We start from the raw sequence: 17167 nt of genomic DNA, 5'->3' as shown, positions 1-17167 counted from the left end.
GACTGATGGAGCTTCCACATGCTGCGCAAAAAAATGTGTTTTGCTCTGTAAACAAACCTGTTTTTCACTAAATAGTCTCCCAGTGATATCACTATAAAGACATTTCAGGCCAGGTTTGTTTTTTAATGATCAGTGAACCCAAGTGAAATCAGCTCAGACACTAACCTTTAATTCAACGTCTGATCACATCTCACAAGCATTGTTTATTGTTCATTGTCTCTGAAGAATGTGCTTCACTGCTGATGTGATTAATTGACTTGAACATTACATTGATGGAATTTTACAAAGCTACTGCCATAGATACTCAACCACGCATTTCACATGAAAATTACAAAAAGAAGCAAGCACCTTTTATGATTATGCTGAGAACAATGAATACAGGCCTATGAGGAGCAATTTACAATAAAAATAGTGGGCAGTAGTATTACTGTTTTTATATGCAATAAGGTACAAATGTTTGATTGTATACTAGTTCTTAAGTTTACAGTTCCACAATTACATCTGTGACTAAACAAAGACAAAAATGGCTAAAATATTTTAGCATCCATAAGAAATTCAAAACAAAGTGGCATTATAGGTTTGTTTTGACATTAGAGACTGCTGTGCTTTAAAAACCCACAAGTCTCTCACACTGCCAAGAACTAACTCTTTAAGAGCAAATATCTGGCAAGAACGTTTTTCTGGACATGATCAGTGGCAACCTTCAGCATTCACATTTTGAAGGAGAGTCTCTGCCCTGGCCTATATGTTTGGAAAATTTAGATTAGCCCACAATCTAAGATGATGTGTTAGGCCACAATTCCCATCTTTTTAAAGTACACACACCCTTCGTTGATGGTTACTTTAGTATAATAAAAAAAAAAACAGTCAGCTTGAATTGTGCACTCTAATGTTGGCACAAACTCATTATTAGCTACAAACACAAACCTCTTAAGGTCTCATAAAGCTGCTTCGGGAACCATGCTTGGGTTTTTTTAGTTTTTTTTTTTTTAGACCACCAACAATTGTTGTGTGTGTGTGTGTGTATCTGTGGCAAAAGGTAAACAGATGAGAATTGCAGTCCTTTAATTTGTGTTTACATTTAAGCAGACTTATAAGCAGAAACATAAAGCAAGTTGGATGAAAAATAAATATATATCAATTATAAATATTATGAAAATAAACTCTGAAATACTAAAACAATGAAGTGTTCTGAAACAATGTCACATTAATAAAATAAAAAAATGGCATAATTATCATTCCAATATTCAGCCTATAGCAAAATGCATTTCATAGAGACATGGGAGAAATATTAATGCATTAGTTGTCTTGCATTATAATAGCTACTATATATTATTATTATTACTATATACATATACATACATGTAATATACATAGACTATTTTGGACAAACGCCAGATACATCAGAAAGACCTTTCAAACGTATCAAAAGCTCATGCTATGACACTAAATGAGGTGACTGCTGCAAGGCTACTGTTGCCCACAAAGAATAATGGGGAATAGTGACGTTGACACAACTATGGCTGCTGTACACCAAGATTTAACAGTGGAAAAGGAGCATTGTGGCTGGCTGTGAGAGTTTGATTCTGGCACTCACCTTCACTCCCGCTCTGTTTCCCATTGTTCGCACCCATCCTGTGGAATGCATAATCTACCGTCTGCGCTCCGGAAAAGTATCCATATGCGTAAAACACGTACGGCTAAAGAAAAATGTCATGCAAATCCGTCAAAGACTGCTTTCAAATACAGTTCGGTCCTGTAATGCAACTAGAAGAGAAGAAATAACGGTCAAAGTCAGAGCCACTATTATGCAATCGGTTAAAACTTAGCGCAGCTCCACAAACGACCGTTTTAAAAACTGTATTACTTCAGATACGATGTTGGCTATGCATTTTCTTTATGTTAAAAGCTCTTCGTCTCCAGACAGCGCGTAGTCATCCAAAGGAGAGACTGGAAACCAGATACTTGTTGCGTCAGGAGCACGCATACGCTCGTGCAGAATCTGTAACCATGAGTTCACTCTATGCGAGCGAGCGCGACTCACTTTGACCTAATATCCTCCCTCTTTCCTGTACAGTAACAGTATTTTTTTTTAGATTTCTTTACGAACTATAAATAGTAGCTAGACAAGAGAAGTTTAAGATATATATGCTTTTATATATATGATTAATAACCATAAAAGTCTACATATGCGATAATAAGAAAAAAATAGGCTTCATTCCAAAAGTGTCCAGTTTTATGTTTAATTAATCGCTTCTTATGCCTGTGCTATAAGATTATAGTTGTGATAAGCACATATAATATTGATCGTATATTTCAGTTTTAGTAACATTTTACTAGGCCTATTGCGCTATGACGATGCTAGATAAACCATTTAAATAATTTATTTAAAACAAACATATTTATTCAGCATTAGAACAAATGTTCCTACAACAAACTTAGTAGGAGCATTTTTTTTTTATTTAATTGAAGCAAAAAAAAAAAAGTTCAAACAATTTGGCTATACGAGTGATAGTAGTAAGCAATTCACTGAATAGTAGTAAATAATACTAGCAGCAGAAAAACAGATTCTATTTATTCTGGAATAAATGTTTGCCCTAATGGTAACTTATAAAATGTAAAATGTCTAATGAATGCACGCCACTATGTGAAGAAAATCGGCAGTGTGTCCAAAATAGTAGGCTAACTAATAAAAGTGGACTTGTATGTAATGCAAAATATGTAATGTAAAATTACCAAATATAATACGTTTGTCCCGAATTTGTCACGTGTGAAACAATATACACTAAACTACAAACGATTCATGCAATTCATAACCTCCCAGCTAGGTGGCAACACAATCTCACTGACATTATGACAGCGCTGCTTGCTTCTTCTTCGTGGTTGAAAAAGCATCAGGCAGAAAAAGAGAAGAGAACTTGGTTTGAACCTGTACATGCTGTAAGTGTATATCCATTTCAAGATAACTTCGCTTTTCTTCAGCTAAATGGTCAGTTGTTATTCTTCTCTTATTAAAAACAAACAGGAGGAAGTGTGTCTGGAGTCTGGTTCGTACTAGAAAACCCTGACTTTTTTACCAAGTAAGCTGACATGTACACGTATTCGAGCCGGTGTGTAAAAACAGCGTGATAATTTGGGCACTGATTGATATTCTCGTAAGAATATAGAAAACTATATCTTTATATGTGCTTTATCCTGTAGTGTTTCGTTAAAACCACGCCTTAGCGAACTATTCGGTTTTCTAGCACTTCTTTAGTGCTCAAGTATGCTTTTTGCTATATCCTGCTTTTGCTGATATGGTTTATATAAAAAAACGAAATTGCTTTGGGAGATTACCTGGAAGATCTTGTGTATTACTTTTTTAAATCATACCAAAATCTAGAAAATTATAGATGATTTAATTCTAAATATTCTAGTATATATATATATATATATAGATAGATAGAGAGAGAGAGAGAGAGAGAGAGAGAGAGAGAGAGAGAGAGAGTCTTGCAGCTCTGTGGCCATTATTTAAACCTTTTTCATTCTCATTTTATAGGAATAATGTTCAACAGCAATGGCTACTTACAACACGCTGCAGGACAGGATCAGAGTAGCCAAGGAGCTGCTTGAGCAAGTGGACAAGATATGCAGTCGACAAGGCCGTGAGGTCGAGGGACGCGCTAAACTGTGCAGTAAACTCAGGGCTGAGCTCAAGTTCCTACAGAAGGTGGAGGCCGGCAAGGTTGTGATCAAGGAGTCTCACCTGCAAAGCACCAATCTCACTCATCTAAGGGCCATCGTTGAGTCAGCCGAGAATCTAGAAAATGTGTTGAGCGTCTTGCACGTGTTCACCTATGAGGGACCTGATGGACAGAAGCAGACGTTGGTGGTTGACGTGGTGGCAAACGGAGGACACACTTGGGTGAAAGCCATCGGGCGCAAGGCGGAGGCACTACACAACATCTGGCAAGGCCGTGGCCAGTATGGGGATAAAAGCGTGATCCGGCAAGCTGAAGATTTCCTTGAGGCCAGTCAGCAGCAGCCTGTGCAGTACAGCAACCCGCACATTATATTTGCCTTCTACAATGGGGTATCCAGCCCTATGGCAGACAAGCTCAAAGAAATGGGCATATCTGTGAGAGGTGACATTGTTGCTGTTAATACAATGCTTGAAGGTGGAGAAGAGGAGGAGGAAGAGGAGGAGGAAGAAGACAGTCAAGACAGGCACGGTGGTGTGGAAGAGGGTCAGGAGGGAGAAAATGATTTTTTGGTCGAGGAAGAAGAGGATGCTGATGACGACGATAGTGACGACACAGACCTCATGCACACCCGAGTTGATCGAGACACCATTGTGGCCAGCCTTGCCTTTCCTACTGAGGTGAAGGTAGATGTGTGCAACAGGGTGAACCTCGACATCACCACTCTAATAACGTACGTGTCCTCCCTCAGCCACGGCAACTGTCACTTTACTTTTAAAGAGGTGGTGCTGACAGAGCAGGCCGCACAGGAACGGGAAGAGAAGGTCCTGCCCCGGCTGGAGGAGTTCATGAAGGGAAAAGAGCTGTTTGCTTGTCATTCTGCAGTTGAAGATTTCCGCGTGATCTTGGATACGTTAGGAGGCCCGGGAGAAAAATCCCGAGCTGAGGAGCTGCTAGCCAGACTCAAAGTGGTTCCGGACCAGCCGTCTGAGCGAACCAACCGCTTAGTTGCGAGCTCAAAAGTGAACCGTAGATCACTGATGATCTTTGGGACAGGGGACTCGCTGCGGGCCATCACTATGACTGCGAATAGTGGATTCGTTCGCGCTGCTGCTAACCAGGGTGTGCGATACAGCGTGTTCATCCACCAACCTCGAGCACTCACTGAGGGGAAAGAATGGAGAGCAACTCCAATATGACCGGGGCTGTTAAAGTAATAACATGTCAGCAATTAAGAAGGTTATTGCGTAAGACATGGGGAGATTTATATTGTATAAGAGAGAACCAGACACTTGTAAGAGAGCCACTACTGTATACTCGCAAATAAATATCATGGCTGACGCAGACACTCAGCAATGTTTCTGTGGCTCTTTATGTAAACTCGGTGCCTCCCTCGAAGGCCGCATTTCAGTGCAAAGCCAGCAGAGATGTCAAATTAACCAAATGTATGATTAAATCATAGCTTATAGTGTCAAAAACAGTTTAAACAAAGGCATATACTTTCATTTCAAAGCTCTTGACTAAATGAGTGTTTTTCTTTTCACCTGGTATTTTTGATTTAATCTTGGCACATACATTTACATAAGAGTACAAAATAAACACTCTTCAGATGGCTTTACAACATGAAGAATAATATATCTCTGTTATCGATGAAGCCAAGTCATGTTGTGGTTTTATTGTAAAATGATACAAAATATTTCTATTGCAAATAAATCATATTATTTTGATCTTTCAATTCATCATCAATCCCTGAAAGAAAATATTAAGCAGCACCACAGCTTTCAAATGTGATGATGTTTCACTTGTTGACTTAAGCAGCAAATCAACATTTCTAAAGGATCATGTGATACTAAAGACTGAAGTAATGATGCTGAATATTTCAGCTTTGACATCACAGGAATTACATTTTAAAATATAAAACTATTTCACAATATTACTGATATTGCTTATATTCTTGAATAAAAAAATGCAGCCAGGTTGAGCATGAAAGACTTATTTCAAAAACATTACAAAGATTTTACTGACAACAAATTTTTGAACAGTAGTTTTATAAATGTTATGTCTTATATATGTAAAAAAAAAAATGTTGTATAACAAATATTATATAACATAATAATGAAACAAGTGTTTTGTTTTTTAAATGGCACTTTAAAAAAAATTCATTATATGTTCAAAAAGGTTGTCAAACTTTGTGATTCATGTTTGCCATTGATGTGAACTAAACCGGGCGATATTCTGCTAGCTAAGATACCCTTGTACTCGAGAGGAATTGGCTTCATACATCCATACGAAATGACCAACTGATTCAAAATAATTGGAAAAAGTGCCTTAGAAAAGTGAAGTTAGTCTCAGCATTAATGCAGATGCCACTTGGATCTAATGCAATGAAATTCAGATTGAGATAAATGTTTTAATATTTTAAAAATAACCTCTAATACTTAATTCATTATGTTACTTGTGATTCCATTTGATAGGATCTACTTATCACACAGCCCAGCTCACCATCACCATTGTCTTATGAAAGAGATCAAGAATCTGAATGGTTGCATGCCAACTTGATAATCAGCATTTATGGTGAGAATTTTGTATTTATTTTTGTTGAACTGCAACTGCTATAATAATAATTCAGCATTCATTAAAGGCTAGCATTCCTAGTTGTGATGTACAATTTAACCAGGAGACCTCTAGGTGGAAAATTATTGTGATGACGTCTCAAAACATGCTAGCTTGCGTCTCAGCTGTACAGTCGATGCTAAAGTAGACGTATAATCGACAAGAAAATAGTATTACGAAAAGTTTAAAGGTGAAAGAAATAAGGCTAAATAGTTTTGAGAAGTAAAACATATGACGGACGTAACCCCATCGAGTTATGTGGCGTACACTCAGGTCTTAGCATATTAGCACTTTTTTCATGTTGTAATTCAGAATTAACCTGGTAACTTAGTCAGTGTGAAGAAGACCAAGCCCAGCCAAGCCGAAGCTGACAGCAGTGCTGCTCCCATCTTAGTCATGCACTGAAGCATAACAAATCTGCCCGCAGCAGCAAAGCTAACAAGACTTCAAACTCGCGAGCTCATGCTCATTTGGTAAGTATCTGATTTATACACACATTTCTACAACTTGTATTGTAATAAACACTGACGACGTTCGTTTAATTTGTTAGCTGGCTTAATAGACAACCTCGTACTAAAGCAGTAGTGTTCCCTATTAACGTTAGCTGTGGAGTGTTAAAACGAGATCCTCTAAAACACGGAAGTGTCAGTTAGCGCGCTGTGAGTACTATTTAAATATAACAGGGTAATCACTCGTGATTTTACGATTTCGCGAACTAACGTTACAGCAGCCCGTCGGCGTGTCATTTCAAAATGTTTAAGTTAGCTAGCTAGCAGCAGCAGCAGGCATAGCTCTGAATGAGCACTTTTCTGAATCAATGTTGTCGTTATTCTCTTTTTGAATGATGGGGCACAGCATACCATTGAAATAATTCAATCACTTGTGGCTATTGAGTGAATTAAGTCCATTCACGCGAGTCTTGTTTTCCTTAAACGACTGTAACGTTACATGCGGAACAGGTGTCAAATATCACGCGCTTGCATTGTAAGTCGTTATTTAATTGTTGAGAAATGTATCACGACCCTGTAAATAGTTTTTATTGGTCAGAAATTGATCCCCGCACCCTGATAATTGTATAAACTGTGATTTTAAAAATAACGTTACACTTTCTACATCATCACAGCTGTCACCTGTCGAGCTGTTAGTTTTGCGTCAAAGGACAGTAGCAGCCATAGTAAATGATATTTACTTATACTTTTACATTATTATAGTGAATCTCACAAAAGGAAATGCTTGTAGAGACAAATTACAACACGTTCTAGATTTCAAATTATACTGCTTCTACAGGTGAAGGCCGTCTATAGCTATTGTTATCAGGTTATTTACATTTTCAGTGTGCTAGAATTGTAGCCTACCTTTTGGGGTAAAACAGCCTTTCAGTAGGAATGTACCCTGAAGAGTGTAACTTTGCCTTATTTGCCCCCTAAGAGGTGGATATCAATACCTCATAGTAGTATGGTACTTTAACATCTATCTATATATCTGCCCATACAGTGTAAGCTAACATGTAAAAAAAAAAAGTTATGACAGAAAATGTTCATTTTGAATCAAATGATATCTTTTGATAAGAATGCTGTCTGTATGAATTAACAGAAGGCCCTTTCATCAACACTGTATTGAAATATTCACCAACCTGTAGTCTTTGGTTCAAAAATATTTACTGCTTTATTACCAGTCCTTAAATTGCAACCTGGTAACATTCTCGAATCTCGTCTGTTATTCAAATGAACCAGTGCCACAAACAAAAGCCTACTAAGGCACCTTTATAGAAATGTGATGCCCCATAAGTCAAGTGCTCATTTGAATTTTTCATTATTTTAAAATATTTACTATGGGGGGTCAATCATGTAAAAGAAATCAATTGTACTACATGCATCATGTAGTTTACCATTAGCCACACCCTCTCCTACACTAGATGAGCTGTGTAAACTGAGTAAACCTTAAACGGATGCTGTAGTTAGCAGTCTGCACTTGAGTCAATAGCTGTAATCCAAGATTATTGTCTAGTAACCCCACCCATGATTTCAGAGGTTTACTTTTAAAGAGTTTTTTTTTTTTTTACACGGAAGCCAATTGATTTCACATGGTATTTGTTAGGAATATTTAAAGTGATGGTTCACCTTAAAACGAAAATGCCGTCATCATTTGCGCACCTTTTTATGACTTTCTATATTCTGTAAACAATTAAAAAGATATTTTAAGAAATGTTTGTTTATACAATGGAAGTCGATGTTCACCAAAATTGTTTGGTTATTAACAGTAAAGGGTTAGTTCACCCAAAAATTAAAATTACTGTATGTCATTAATGACTCACCCTCATGTCATCCCAAGCCCGTAAGACCTCCGTTAATCTTCAGAACACAGTTTTAGGATATTAGTGAGAGCACTTTCTGTCCCCCCATTGAAAATGTATGTACGGTATAGTTCAGAAAGGAAATAAAGACATCATGAAAGTAGTCCATGTGACATCAGTGGATTAGTTAGAATGTTTTGAAGCATCGAAAATACATTTTGGTCCAAAAATAACAAAAACTATGATTTTTGTTAACATTGTATTCTCTTCCGGTTCTTCTGTTGTCAATTCGTGTTCATGAGTCCGTAGTGATGCTGATCTTTAATCTGGTGCGCCTGAGCTTCGTTCACAGTATGAGGGAGACGCATGCTGTAAACAAAACAATCTTCGCAAACATGTCTAAGGATTTTGACACGAGAAAGACTTGCATTTTTTACCAAGCCATATTTATTTGAACCTTAATACACGGATGCACCAGAACACGTCAGCAGTGTCTTACGTCACCAAACAAGGATTGACAACAGAACTGGAAGACAATACCATGCTGAATAAAGTAGTAGTTTTTGTTATTTTTGGGCTCAATTGTATTTTCGATGCTTCAAAACATTCTAACTAATCCACTTATGTCACATGGACTACTTGGATGATGTTTTTATTTCTTTTCTGGACAAGGACAGTATATCGTACATACATATTCAATGGAGGGAGAGAAAGCTTTCAGACTAAATCTGAAATATCTTAAACAGTGTTCTCCGAAAGATGAACTGAGGTCTTACGGGCTAGGGACGACATGAGGGTGAGTCATTAATGACACAATTTTCATTTTTGGGTGAACTAACCCTTTAATACCAAAAAAGATTTTATGTTCCACATGCAGAAAAAGTAGAAGAAAAAAAAGGTTCGGAACAACATACGGGTATGTATGTAATAACAATTTTATTTAGGGTGAATGTATTGATAGTCCTCAGATTCTAGTGAAGAGAATCTGAGTGAGCAATGATGTCAGTGTCAGTTAGGAAGGGAACCAACAAATGCTATGCTAGCCTTAATGAGAAGCCTCATTGTTTTAGCATTTTCTCAGAGGATGCAACAGAAAGTAGGCCTGTGTTTTCATCATCACAGGCAGGGTCGGAAAGTTGATTATTCATAAAAATCAGCCCAATCACGTTTGACTGACTTGAAAGGGTGCAGGTATATATTATTATTAATGAATGTCAGTAATTGTTAAAAGTTTCACAAGCTTTAAAATCTGCTGTGTTCTTCTCAAAGAGCTTATTTCTAGGGTTCCCTTAATACCCATCTACCTCAGATTTTTCACCACTTCTTCACTGCACTGCCACCTGTTTCATTGCTTGAAGCCATGGCTGCAAACAGGAATGCTTTGGCCCTTCACAAAGTGATAATGGTGGGCAGTGGTGGCGTGGGCAAGTCCGCACTAACACTGCAATTCATGTATGATGAGGTAAGACTTCAAATTTTGGAATTTCACAGTGTGTTAATTGATGTTACCCATAAAGTATAATTATGCTGGTCTCTTTCAAGTTTGTGGAAGACTACGAGCCCACTAAAGCTGACAGCTACAGAAAAAAGGTGGTTTTGGATGGAGAGGAGGTCCAAATCGACATCCTCGACACGGCAGGACAGGAGGACTACGCTGCCATTCGGGACAACTACTTCCGCAGCGGAGAGGGATTTCTTTGTGTGTTCTCCATCACAGAATCTGAATCCTTTGCTGCAACTGCTGATTTCAGGTAGAGAAATGACTCTGAAACTGATGATTAATATAATACTAGTCAAAGTTTTCTCATTTTATCTCTAAACTTCAAGAGAACAGATTCTTCGGGTGAAGGAGGAGGATAACGTACCTTTCCTGCTGGTGGGAAATAAGTCAGACTTGGAGGACCGACGGCAAGTCGGGGTGGAGGAGGCCAAGGCCAGAGCAGAGCAGTGGGCAGTCAGCTACGTCGAGACTTCAGCCAAAACCCGTGCCAACGTAGATAAGGTAGGCCTGGTTTGGCGACCATTACATGTGATCATTAAAGGGATAGTTCACCCAAAAATGCTATTTGTCATCATTTACTCACCCCCATGCCGTTTGAAACCTGTATGACTTACTTTCTTCTGTGGAACATAAAAGAAGGTACTTGTTTTAAATACAAAAAAACAGCCCCAATTGACTGTCATTTTATAGACAAAAATATATCTTCTTTTTGCGGTCCATAGAAGTTAGTCAGTCAGTCATACAGGTTTGGATGACCAGATGACAGAATTTTCATTTTTGGATGGACTATTGCTTTAATAAACAGAATGAATTAGTTTTAGCAGAACTGAAGAGGATTTTTCTTCTTCAATGAGACATTCATACAAACTTCATAATCCTTCCAGGTGTTTTTTGATCTCATGCGTGAGATCAGAGCCAGAAAAATGGAAGATGGCAAAGAAAAAAATGGAAAAAAGAAGAGGAAAAGTTTGGCAAAGAGAATTCGAGAAAGATGTTGTATTTTATAACAACCGAGTCGCACTAGAATGCTAACACCTCTTCTCTTACCCTTCCACTGCTTCAAAAAAAAAATCATCAGGTTTCATCATTCTTCAGTTAACTGCTGGAGATCACCTCTAAAAAACATATCTAGTCAACAGTGTGTAGGGTTCTTCGATAGGTATAAGTCGACAGAATATATGCATTAAAATGACAAAGGGTGTCAAAGGTCTGACATATCAGATAAGAACATTTCTCAGCTCAAGCACACCATAAAATACTACTATAATTTTAATTTGTTACTAGATTCCATTCACTTTAGTTGCTTTTAGTAAAGTGTGAGTCCATTGAGTGCTGAACACTAATACTGCTGGGAAAATACTACTACTCCAAGCTATTTGTTACGAAGTTCACGGTGTGTTTTGAGATTTAAACATCCTGTTCTGTTTCAGTTCCAAAAGTAAAGCCTTATTGTTAGAGTATACAAAAGTGGGTGTTAAGCTCCATGTATGAATGCTTTTAGGCACCTATCTAAAAGAAAATTACAGCTATATGACTTCGTCTAACATGGGCATTGCTAAATACTTCCTAAGGCAATGCGCAAATGATTAAAAACAGCTGAATATCTAATGAACTCAAGAATTAATGGAGTTTATAGAAATTGGCTTTTACGAAAAAATTTTGATTTAATTCAAACACTCTCTAAAGTGTAAAATGACATGCATTTCAGAACATTTGGCACTGTCCCTTATTTCATCTTAATTTCCTTAGTGCATCAAACTTGTTTCAAATATGTGATTTAACAAACTAATCTCTCATGCATAATATACTTATAGTCAAAAGGGCTTATTCACTCATCCCTGTGTGCATGGCACCAGATTTAGAGGTTTTATTTGTGCTTTTCTATGGGTCCCAAAATAACACATGGATTTTGCCATTTAGAAATGAGAGCATCATCTAGCTTGTCAACTTTACTGTGAAAACGGGTCGGAATGTTTTATTACAGACTGAAGTGTGTACTTTATTAGAACTTATATGCAATTTAAATTTTCTTTTAACTTTTATCCAGTGTAATTATATTTTCTATTGTAAATTAAAATGTTCCGAATTTTAGTTATTTTGAGGGCAAGAGTATATTGCGGAATCATACTCGCTCATACTAAAACTAAGAAACTCTAAAAGGGCTGGACATAATCTGCATTTCAGACACCTCAGAGTCACCCTTAGATGAATGGTTTTGAATAAGCACATCCATGTGTACATAAATGTGATGTTGACAGTTTATTTCCACATTATTCTGGCTTCTACCAAATATTGTTCTTTTGCAGCTAAAACACAGCTTCCTTTAACTGTCTTCACCTATATCTATGTGTGCACTGTGGCGTTTGCAACTTTTTTTGTTCCCTCTGTTTTATCTGTCATAGTGGGTTACTACCCTTCAAACGAAGCTCTCGATTGGTCTGTGAGGTGAGTGTGCCACGGGGCAATGATGCTGACTTATCAATGGCGGATGCCTCAAGAAACACTTCATTACTTGTGTAAAAATAAAAAAGTGACTGACTTTGAGTGCTATATGTTTACAATACAAGACATTTTAATATAAGCCTCTATTGTTTGAGTCTTTCTTATTACTTGTACAAGATGAAATGTTTTCATTTCACTCTATATTTTGAGTGTCTTTTGGCAAATGCTAAACATGCAGTAATCTTAATGCTAAATAAGGTTAAATTTAAAGACATAAAAATGGACATCACTAATGTAGTATTACAACAGCAATTCTGGTGATACGAATGTTGAATGAAAACGAAAAGCAAACATTTAAGCATACTAAACTTCAAAATGTAAATGGTTCGATTACATTAATAAAAATCTATTTTGTAGACCTTTAACATTAGATTCATATGGCATATCCTACAGCAAAAAGTGTAGTTACTGAATTACAACTTCCCTGGACGTGTAGTAATGCTGTGGCGTTACCTACCTTATCTTCAAAAATCCACAGTAAGATTAACTTTGAAGATATTAAACATGTTTTTACTAGTAAATAAAGCGCAACAGATTTTCACTTTCAATGTTTGTTTTTTGACAAGGACTGTATTGATTTTCAAAGTTTAATTAAATTAGGCTTATAATCCAACAATGGTCCTTTGAGGGCAATTTATAATGACATTATCTGTTAATCATGTTTTTTTTATATATATGCAGAAAAGAAAGCCATAGATTTTAATAAAACCAAAAAAGTGTCACCAAAAATAAAAAGTTTAAAAAACAAAAAACAGTCCATAGAAAATTAGGAAAGGAGCCAAACCTACAAATACTTGACCCGTTCTAGTTTAACAGCACAGTCAATACTGAGAGGTAGGTGGATGTGGTGATGATCAGACATCTCTTTTGTTAGACTGCATTTTGAGCTTGAAGACATATTCCTCGGAATTCAATGAAAGATTTGCAAACTCCATGGGAGTGTGTCAGAGACGGCAAGCTATTTTCAATAGGCTGCCAGTTACAAACGCACCCCATTTTTATGATCCTGACGTTGAAGTGCAGATATAAAAGTAAAAGAGAAGGTCTCTTAATACAAGAAAGTACATAAAAATGCTGTGGAGTCAAGTTTCTCAAGAATTATTGCTGGTGAATCCTGCCTCAGGTCCATGTGTTCGTCTGGCTCCGTTTGACTTTAAAAGTTTAGTGCACTACAGCTGCTGCACTAAATAAAAAGGACTGTTCAGTGACTTTCGCCTCTCACTGAAGTTAGAGAAATGTACTGCGTTTTAATTGTAGTACCTCCCTTGTCTGCTTGTATTGGTTTGTTTGGAGTTGCATTTAGACTGAGTTTGTGTGACTGAGATAGGCTGTAGTTCAGCCCAGGGATCTTGAAGCATTGATGGTTTGTAATACTTTTCCATATCATTTGTCCCTCTCTCCCTGCCATGCGCTGAACCATATGGTGTTGATGTCCGTGGTGAACCCTTAAGGAGAAAATTATCATGCAGAAAGACGTTAAAACGACCACATTTAAACAAGGGTTATATTATAGTGTCTTAGCCAACAACAAAATATAAACGCACACAATTCGCAGAAATTAATTCGGATCAGAGCAGCACAATTTGCGGCAAAGAGGCGAAATCACAGAACATAATACTGTATAAAAACTAAAATCGCGCATTTGGGCCTGAACACGAGTGAACTACCTGATATCCAGAGTGTCGCCCGGGACTCTCATACGGCGAGCGTCTGAACGGTGCGCCTCGGGGACTGGCGTTCGATCTGTGCGGTGTTAGATTTGGAGACTGACCGTTATTATATTTCCCACCACCACCCCTATTACCACCAAACTCTCTCGGCGGGGTATTGGGAGAACACGGTCCAAATCTCGGTCCAAACGGCGGCGGAGGGCCGGATAATGCCCACGGAGGCGATGGAAACATGTTCCCTGTCCTTTCATAAACTGGAGGCGGGCTGCGGAAACCTGCTGCCCGTGGACCCGAGCCCTGGCGCGGATGGCGAAACTGTGGTCTTTGCATCCTGTCGTAGTATTTTACTAATTTGAAGTAGTAGTTTTCTAAACCTCAAATGACGACTGTATTTATTATAACCTGAAGCTCCTAAAGCTGTTTTGCACTTAGCATAACAATACAGAACGACCCGGAATAAGAATGGTTTCTCGACGATTATCATTTGAATACAACATCGCCAATGAAAGACTCGATACTGCCACCTATTCTCACGGAGCGTCAAACGCCCACACAGTTTATTCATCGAAAGTACCGTTGTTGTGCCTAATTTCGACCCCCTGCCAAATTATTACCCCCCTCGTTGAAGTCAGTACCTGATTGCCTAATCCCAACCCCGCCCCTAATCTTAACCCCTCCCCCACAACTAATCCTAAACCTACCAATACTAGGGGGGTAATAATTTGGCGGGGGTCGAAATTCGGCACAACACCGTCAAACACCAACCATCTATGCAACGTTTCAGTGTAATTAACACACTCATCACCTCAAGTAGGCTACTTAGCAATAAACAACATTGGGCAAATATTTTAGTATTTCACTGTGACCGTCCCAGTGTTTTGGATGCTGGTAGCCTCCATGGACAAAAAGTTTTCCTTATTTATTTTCTATGCACCTTTAGAGCACTCCAAAAGGATTTTCCTACTTAAAAATATACAAAATAAAAATAAATAAAAATTCATGCATGGTCTAAGCTGGACTTTTCACCAGGGCCTTTTATATTTGTAGCCCACATTGGAGATAAATGTATAAATATTAAGGCTTACATGTACACATGAACATAGTCTGATGTTCCTGACCACTTCATCGATGGGTAGTGTTTTTTTAATCCCATGTCCCACTTTTTCTCAAAAAATGTCTCCTTATGCTAAATACGCTGGCTGAAGTACCCTGTTTAAGATTGTCAAAGACTGATCTCAAGTGTTAAAATCGAGAACTCATGTCATGGAAAACAAATGTAAAGTTCCTGGGAATATTTTTTTATCATTATTTTTATTGAAAGAAGTCTGGGGGTTCACTTCTCTTTATGACTTACTCTAACCAATTTGATATTATAATTTGATTTCGTTGAAAGCAGTCTGAGTGTTAATTTCTCTTTATGATTTACTGTAGGATATTTGTGAGAGCCAAGTTGTTTCTCTTCAGCTGTCAGCAGAGGTCAGTGTTACCATTACACAGTCCTGTTAGAAGATTAAGCAGTGCGCTGATTCATGTCTATGGTTTAAAGTGGATAAGCCAATATGTGCAGTAAAATAAAAGCAAAACATAGTTGACATAAAAATTAAAACCTCCCTCCATTCTCTGAGTGGGAGGGGCCAGAGCTCCTGTGGTTGTGAATAATCCTCTGTTGAGGTCACGTTTGTGTTTTAGATGTGCTCAGATCATAATTCATCATTGACACAGTTTTGTGCTGAGAGGATACACTGTGAAAAAAAAGTTGCTCCCTTAAAATTGTAAATACAATCAACTTGGATGTTTAAGTCTATTAAACTTAAAATTACATTAAACTGACTTTTAAAAATTAAATGAATATTGTATAACTTATAAGAAAAGTTGAAAATTGCTTAACTTATTTTGGTGAGTTAAAGCAATGTAAAAACATATGTTGTCATAATTTATTGATCTTTTTTTTTTTTTACAGTGAGGAGGAGTTACACTTTCTCACAGAGTTCTGATTGAGGACTGCTGATGGATTGAGTTCTCAACCGTGTTTTCTTTTTATTCAAATCAAAGCTCTTGTGTATAGTTTCATCTGTGGAACTGTGTTTGGTTTTGTTAGTATTTCATTTGGCCTTAAAAGGCATTCTAAAGCTTGAGAAATTTAGTTTTGGAACTTAAACCAAGTTCCAAAATTTGGTTTAAACCTGTTTAAACCAACACGATAATGCATGGTATTATTGTCTTTTAATGCTGAAGTCCTGTAAAGCACTTTGGTCAGTCAGTGGCTGCTATAAAATGTGCTATATAAATAAAATGAACTTGAGCTTGAACTAACGGCTGCAGCGAGAATACAATGGCTCTAGAAATTTCTAATTTTCTCCACTGAGTAATTTAGAAAAAGTAATATAAGTCAGTTTTCTTAATTTATCTTGTTACTTTAGACTTATGTACAGCACAGACGTTGAAGTCGTCTGGTGTCAGCTGATGTTGATGCTGTTTATTAATTTTTTTTTTTTTTCAGTGTTAGAGATTTATCAGTTTTGACATTAGATTGGCAACCAACTGTAACATTTTTCTGTCCTGCCTGGGAAAGACAATAATGGCCATTTCTGGGCCCAAGATCAGGCGCAGGCTTGACTGGCATAGCACAAACAATAAAGTAAATACACACACACACACACACACACACACAGAGACAGAGAGAGAGAGAGAGAGAGAGAGAGAGAGAGAGAGAGAGAGAGAGAGAGAGAGAGAGAGAGAGAGAGACAGAGAGAGAGAGAGAGAGAGAGAGAGAGAGAGAGAGAGAGAGAGAGAGAGAGAGAGAGAGAGAGAGAGAGAGAGAGAACGTGAGGGACAAAATGTTTTATGGGACAAAACTGACACTGAAGTCATAGGCCAACTCACTGAGAAACAATGTGGCACTCAGATG

At 37.6% G+C, this 17167-nt stretch overlaps 4 protein-coding genes across 9 annotated transcripts in view; 2 read left to right on the top strand and 2 right to left on the bottom strand.

Annotated features, from left to right (window-relative positions):
- The window catches only part of fbxl7 (F-box and leucine rich repeat protein 7), a 34995-nt gene extending 32971 nt beyond the window's left edge, over positions 1 to 2024 (bottom strand). Inside the window, exons 1-2 of the mRNA XM_039677347.2 lie at positions 1868 to 2024; positions 1598 to 1767 (exon numbers count right to left, since the gene is read on the bottom strand). Coding sequence (XP_039533281.1) covers positions 1598 to 1634 — 37 coding nt within the window. The 5' untranslated portion in view covers positions 1635 to 1767; positions 1868 to 2024. The remainder of the gene's footprint in view (positions 1 to 1597; positions 1768 to 1867) is intronic.
- The window catches only part of c5h7orf25 (chromosome 5 C7orf25 homolog), a 42801-nt gene extending 37386 nt beyond the window's left edge, over positions 1 to 5415 (top strand). Inside the window, exons 1-3 of one of the 4 annotated variants that reach the window (XM_089131324.1) lie at positions 2873 to 2940; positions 3026 to 3080; positions 3539 to 5415. In XM_089131324.1, coding sequence (XP_088987450.1) covers positions 3557 to 4879 — 1323 coding nt within the window. In that variant the 5' untranslated portion in view covers positions 2873 to 2940; positions 3026 to 3080; positions 3539 to 3556 and the 3' untranslated portion in view covers positions 4880 to 5415. Of the gene's footprint in view, positions 1 to 2815; positions 2990 to 3025; positions 3081 to 3538 lie in introns of those variants that run through there. The other 3 variants (XM_039677348.2, XM_039677349.2, XM_039677350.2) reach the window with 3 other exon arrangements.
- A 938-nt stretch (positions 5416 to 6353) lies between these two features.
- On the top strand, positions 6354 to 12668 carry ralab (RAS like proto-oncogene Ab). 3 transcript variants are annotated; one of them, XM_039676565.2, is made up of 5 exons: positions 6354 to 6766; positions 9856 to 10048; positions 10129 to 10337; positions 10414 to 10588; positions 12490 to 12668. In XM_039676565.2, exons 2-5 carry the CDS (start codon positions 9947 to 9949, stop codon positions 12529 to 12531), a joined length of 528 nt encoding a protein of 175 aa, XP_039532499.1. In that variant the 5' UTR covers positions 6354 to 6766; positions 9856 to 9946; the 3' UTR covers positions 12532 to 12668. The 3 variants fall into 3 exon arrangements, with proteins under 3 accessions (XP_039532499.1, XP_039532497.1, XP_039532498.1); XM_039676563.2 differs by having other exon boundaries at positions 6356 to 6766; positions 9896 to 10048; positions 10972 to 12668; XM_039676564.2 differs by having other exon boundaries at positions 6356 to 6766; positions 10972 to 12668.
- A 494-nt stretch (positions 12669 to 13162) lies between these two features.
- Positions 13163 to 14739, bottom strand: mplkip (M-phase specific PLK1 interacting protein). Its single transcript, XM_039676566.2, has 2 exons — positions 14257 to 14739; positions 13163 to 14034 (listed from the first exon to the last, which is right to left on the bottom strand). Exons 1-2 carry the CDS (start codon positions 14587 to 14589, stop codon positions 13837 to 13839), a joined length of 531 nt encoding a protein of 176 aa, XP_039532500.1. The 5' UTR covers positions 14590 to 14739; the 3' UTR covers positions 13163 to 13836.
- Positions 14740 to 17167: the final 2428 nt, after the last annotated feature.

This window comes from Pimephales promelas, chromosome 5 (genome assembly GCF_988280905.1).
Source record: "Pimephales promelas chromosome 5, fPimPro1.hap1.1, whole genome shotgun sequence".
NCBI classification, from domain to species: domain Eukaryota; kingdom Metazoa; phylum Chordata; class Actinopteri; order Cypriniformes; family Leuciscidae; genus Pimephales; species Pimephales promelas.
Note: the sequence above shows the minus strand (reverse complement) of the source record. Positions and strands in the feature narration are given on the sequence as shown.